Raw genomic sequence first — 6,225 nt, forward strand, 5'->3', positions numbered from 1 at the left:
TTTTTTTTTTTTTTTTTTTTTTTTTTTTTTTTTTTTTAACACATTTATGCTTTGGAGTTCGGAAAAAATCAACATGAAAAATTAACTACAGCTATAGCTACAAAAATTTCTGCTCGAGCAGTTTAACAAATCATACCAAAGCAAACCAAAACCAATTAAACCATGTCCTCGTTTTTTTCTCATAAAAAGGTCTCCAATACTATCTTAACTCCAAAGTCACTTTAATGTTACAATTACACGTTATTGAAAAGCTTGCAGACACCTTCTGTTTTTTCTAACGTACGTTCTGAGTTGTTAACCAAGGAAAAAGTTAGCACCCACTTCAACACAAGCTTCATAGCTGCCAGTTTTAGATAAACTGTTCAAAAGACATAAAGCTTAAAAACTACCGCTGCTTTTATAGTGACTTAAAAACAATGACACATAACCTGATAATCAGATCTGTGAAGGCACACATCGTTAGTTCACTTTGTCCTAAGATTTCTATCAAGAACTGTCGAAGAGTTTACCATACTGCACTACCAGAGTTGACTGGATCTCTTTTACACGTGGATTTTATGTGAATTTTATACCATGTTACTTAGTTGCCTGCGGTCAGCTTATTATAGAACAAAAATGCTTTTTTTTTTTTTTGCTATTTCCTACTCTTACAAAGTCGAAGTAATAACAATTCTTTCCAAAGTTTCAAGGGCATAAACTCTTAAGTTTTCTTTCCCCACTGAGCCTACTGCAGAGATACCTCTACCAGCTACTTTCATAAAAGAGATGAAGGACTCAAAAATAAACCATCATAGTTTCTCATGAAACAATTCTTTTGGTCTGTTCCATCACATCAATGAGTTCTAATCTCTCAAAAACCAGTCAGTTCTAAGTATAAATCATTGGATACAACATTGTTTAGAAGACTACAAAAATAACTTCACTTGTAACAACAGAGAGACAATTATTGACAGACTCTCCTCGCTTTAGGGTAGGGACCATTTCTTAATCATTTCACTTACAAAAACCTGTTCAGAGAGGTTCACCTGTTCAGAGATGACTACCTGATTACAATTTGATAAAGAAAAATACAGCAACCTGAGCAAATTTACTTATCCCTTGAACTGGAGAAGTGGATACACCCCACATCTTATTTTACCTCCAGAAGCATGAAGAACTGGTTTCACATGGAAAGAGAGCCAAAGCATCATGGTAAACAGAACGAAGCTTATTCATATTCTGAGCAGGATTTCATTAGTATCAGTATCTGTTCACAGAATTATTTAGTACCGGATGGATGTTCTCTAAGCTGCAGATCATGAGCAGAAGCTACATGTTCTCAGCAGCTTAGCCCACCTGCATTATAATAAAAACATTCATTGTTGGCTCTCATTAGGCAACTGTATTATAAACTCCGTAAGTGATCTATAATTTCACAAATGAAAATTTACATACAACAGGCAGAAAAAAAAAAAAGCTAAAGACCTCTTATACTGCTAGTGAGAGCGACAGCACTCTCATTATCATATCTTTAAATCAAGCATAAAGCCACAAACCTGGGTGAAGCAGAAGAGACAAAATAATAATTATGGAATTCTTCACCCGTGTAAACTTCACACAAGTAACAGTGTTTATGAAACGGGCATTATTAAAGAAATAAATGGTTAACTATTGAACATTTGCAAAACACAACAGCTTGCTTAAAAACATTTTTGCTATGGACTCGAGAAGAAAGCTGACGAAGAACAGAAGCAGAGAATCCAGGGATTTAGGCCAGGAAACAGCTCACACTGCTGCTACCAACTGGTGACTGGGGGTAGCTATTACAGTACTGGAAAACCTTATTTGAGAGGTTAAGGATTAAGTACTTCACAGACCTAAAAAAGCCACAACTTGCATTTCCCCTACAACGCATTACATTAGTCCTTGGCTTTCCTGCTTGTATCTTGCCAAAGGTCTCAGGCTGATGTTAGCATTAAGTCTGGAAACTATGTAAAGCTCCTAGCCCTAATAAATAAGTAAAGCCCATCAAGTCCATTTTGAAAAATACCAATTTTATCAACTGTTTTAAAGAAGCAACAACATTTGTTATGGAAAGGGTTGCAAACAACCCATTTGCTCACAGCAAGCTTCAACACTGAGAAACTTCCATATACTCCTTCCACACTGAAATTTTAACATTACAATGGTGATGATGGAAAACGTTAATTTCTACACTAACTAAATCTGCTGAGAAATCAAAATTTTTCATCGCCATTGTGCATTTTCCCAGGTTGTACCAATTGTGCTCATTCTGAGTGCTGCTGCTCAGAGCCCGAGGGGACAGCGGCGCTGAAGGACCAGGTCCGCTTCCCTCTGCTCGCCTCTGTGCCCTGTCTGGCAATCTGGTTCATTCCACCGACTGTGAAAAAGCAATCTCTCCCCCGGACAGCTTATCAAGCCTCCCTAAACCTCCTACGCTCACCTCCTGTGAACTACAGTTACACAAACTCAGTGGCACCCTTGCTCCTCAGACGCTTAAATGTTATGAATTGTATTTTCGCATAGCTAGTAGAATTCCTTAAAGCGCACTTTTAGCTCTAATCAAACTATGCTGCTAAAAAGGAGAATTCTGTTCTAATCAAATTTCACTCCCTCAAACTACTGTACCAGCTAAATGGGCTTTATCATCTTTCAAGTGGAAATGTTTCCAGATGTTTGTGCACAGGCTTTTGGAGCGACCTATGTGAGTACTCTCAGATATATCTGAGGGGACAGATGACACTGATTGGGGAAACACTTTCCTTCAAAACATCCTTCCCCTCCATCTTCCGGAATTTGGACAAACAGTTGTAAGACCTCTCTCTGGAGTCCATCTGTGCCAAGCAGGCAGCCACCACAGACAGCGAGGAGGAGCTGCGGGCTTCCAGAATCAAATCCTTCAGCCCAATTCCTATGCAAGAAGAGGGGCTGTCTCATGAGCAGTATTTGTGTGAAGAGACAAGGTAGCTGTGCTCGGTTGTTTGGCTTTCAAAATTCTTTTCATTGCCAGAAGGGAAAAAAGGAGGAATGCATCATCAAATGAAACACTTAAGCCCAAACTAGACTTCAACTCCAAATTATGGGTCATGCATGCTCTCAGTAATTTGTCCTTGAGAAAATAAAGAAAGGATGAAAACTCTTCCTACTTAGACGCCAGCTTAGATGTGGAGAATTCAAATATCCTTTAACAGTAAATAGAAAACAGTTTCAGGTAAAACCTGCAGTGATGAATGACTTTTAGTAACTGTCTACATGAGAATTAAATTCCTGTTCTTGACTATTCCCACACTTCAGCATGAGCTCAGCCTTACTCACATGAAAACGAAATACAAGATATGCACCAGCATTTGAAAGACTAAGGCACAAGATTATGTCTATTCATAAGTGTCAATTCCAAATCTAACATTTCAGAGAAACACTCTCTACTTAGCCACTTGATGGCAATTACAGAAACCATATCAGATAAAAATTACTTCAGAACAAAAGACAGTGTGTTAATATTAGAAACATAGAAGCATTTTTCCACCAAATTGACCAGAACTAAGTCCAAAATAACAAAAAAGCCCCCCCCCCACTTTCATCCACCTAGTGAGATCTTATATAACAAATCACAATTGCTTGGTAGCTGCCCAAGACCCACTGAACACCACCCAATACCTTAACACAAAAGAAAACCCTGAGAGATGACAAGTAATGTATTAAGTTCAAATATTATTCAAAACTATAATCACAAAGGAAGCTTTTTTAAAGCCATCTCTCTATGAATTCAAGAGGCTTATACATTTCTAAACATTTTGCAATGCTATTCCTGAAGTAATGGTCAGCACGTGACAACACCTTGAAGGAGCCATTTCAAAAATCAAACTAAGTTTCCATGGACCATGGTCCTGCAAAGACACACACACACATGCACAAAACCTCACTCATTGGAAACCAACAACACACCATCAAAAACCCCAGCAAAAATATTTTTTCCTACCGTTTGTGGCATTTAACTTCTAATAAAATGCAATGTGAACAAGCCTACACGCCAGCAAAAGAACTGGCAAACGCTGCTACGGCCTTCTCTGTGCATCACATCACTGTCATTATGAAAGGTGGGGTTCTTTTTAGGTTTTAGTCAAAGGAAAGCCAAAGTCCTTTTCAACCTAAGTCCGAGTTGTCAAGTGCATAACCAGACTTGCTATTAACCAGTTAACTGGTCCAAGGCAGACAGACACAACCCTGAGTTCAGGAGCCCTGGAAGACACTACCAAGAAACACGAGGCCATAAAGCTTTCTCTGCAGCGTAGGATTCATGCCAGTCAATTCTAATTTAGGATTAGCTTTCTTTCGAAACAAAGTCATAATATAAATAGTGCGTCTCCATGTCTGGAATATCCATTTTATCTATGATCACTAAAAAGTCTTCAGGAAACATCACAAACAATTCCAGCAACTGAAAAATATTTATACACGGAAATACCTGTTCAGCTTTTAAGTTATCCGTGCTTTACTAACCCTCCCAAAATTCCCACATTTTTTAAACATCATCTGATAAATGGGGTTTGTCTCGTTGCTTGCAATGAAATACCTTCACTAATATTGAACATTATAAACCCATGATTTTCTGTTTTCCCCACAATCGTTAAGATGATGAGAACACTGACACAGTTGGAAATATTGAAAATGAAAAATAATCTAGAAAAATATTCCAACAAGGATTAATATTAAACTGCAGGAATGGGCTGCTTTTCTTCAGCCTTGTCACCAAGTAAGCTAGCGCTAATCCATTAAGCATATTATGAGTTTGGCGAATTAGACTTAGATTAACAGGGCTACCTCATTTTCCAAGACAAGCTTCTGTACATGGTTTTGTTATACGTTTTGTTCTGGATAAACCAAACCCACAAGCATTCCATCATACTTCTTCATAATGAAGCTACTGAAATTCAAGATGTACCTAGTAACGGTAATTCAGACTAGACAGGTAGATCTAGTTCAAAATAAAAAAGCAAATTTCAGTAGATGCCAGGAAAATACTGTTCGAGTGATACTCCAAGAATCTTTATTTTTCCACGTTTGACTGGAAAAGTTTATGACAACACAGGGAAAGAAGTCCTCTATCACCTCCAACTTGCTGCTTAATGTCACAGAATGCAGACAAGCTGCGTCTGCTCATTCAACATTTCTTTTATATAAAAGAACGGTGCTGATCATAAATTGGTTGCTTTTTAGTTCATTTTTAAACCAAACTCACAATCTGACCAAAAAAAAAAAAAAAAAAAACTAACTGAGTATACTAAGGGTTTAAGAGTAGCATCTGTTGGCCAAGACTAGACTAAGCCTTCCCAGACTGGAGGGATTCGGGGCCTGCAAGCAGTGACATACAGTTCTGTGGAAGAAAGTCTGCTTAGCTAAAAAGAGGATTTAAACATTTTGAGGTATGCATTCTTCACAAGTACAATCTGGGAGCGTTCACCATTAGGTTTGCTGATTCAGGACATCTCATATAGTTGCATTATTCCCGTCGAAGGTACCACAAGACATATAATATTACAAGAGAACGGTGTCATATTATTGATATTTAAAACAAAGGTGATTTAAGCCAAATTTAATTACTTCTGGAATGGCAAGGGAGACAGAGAATGCAAGAATGAAGAATGACTTCCTGAGAAAGAGTGATCTTACCTATTCCGTAGGCTTTAGCACAGATCCATTGTAGATTAGCAGCTATTTTTGCTCTGGCTGAATCATAGAGCTCCAAAGGGACAATCTCAACTGCACTATCTGTTAGGGCATCCATTTTTCTTCTGGTACTATCTCCACTCGCACAAACATCAACATCCACCATCTGAAACAAAAACAAAAGACAGCGGACTTTTACACAAGCCATGGCTCCCACGGCAATTTGAAAACCGCCCAGGAGAGGAGTTGGCCAGCGCGTTCTACCGGGCACAATACGGTGGGCTGCCCAGCACAGGCCCGGCAGCCTGCAGGGTTTTCCTCGGCAGGGCTTCTTTAGCAATTCAAAATCCACTCGGAAATCAAAAGACATCCGACCGCAGGGCGAGCATCCCTTTTTGTGAAAGCCACGGATCTGCTCACGGAAAACCCTTCCGCGAGGCTCCGCGCTGCCGTTCGTCAGAGAAGAAAGGCGCAGCCCCATCACCTGCCCGACCGCGGCAATAAAGAAAGGCCGGGGCGCTCCCCCCCCAACACACACACCCCGCCATCCTCCCCCCC

At 39.4% G+C, this 6,225-nt stretch overlaps 1 protein-coding gene across 4 annotated transcripts in view; it reads right to left on the minus strand.

The window, feature by feature from the left end:
• CAMSAP1 (calmodulin regulated spectrin associated protein 1) overlaps positions 1-5,833 on the minus strand; it is a 27,398-nt gene extending 21,565 nt beyond the window's left edge. For all 4 annotated transcript variants that reach the window (XM_026860378.1, XM_026860376.1, XM_026860377.1 and 1 more), the window contains exon 1: positions 5,671-5,833. In XM_026860378.1, the coding sequence (XP_026716179.1) occupies positions 5,671-5,833 (163 nt within the window). The remainder of the gene's footprint in view (positions 1-5,670) is intronic.
• Positions 5,834-6,225: the final 392 nt, after the last annotated feature.

Source organism: Athene cunicularia, assembly GCF_003259725.1.
Source record: "Athene cunicularia isolate RWA chromosome 17 unlocalized genomic scaffold, athCun1 chr17_part1, whole genome shotgun sequence".
Classification (NCBI taxonomy): Eukaryota; Metazoa; Chordata; class Aves; order Strigiformes; family Strigidae; genus Athene; species Athene cunicularia.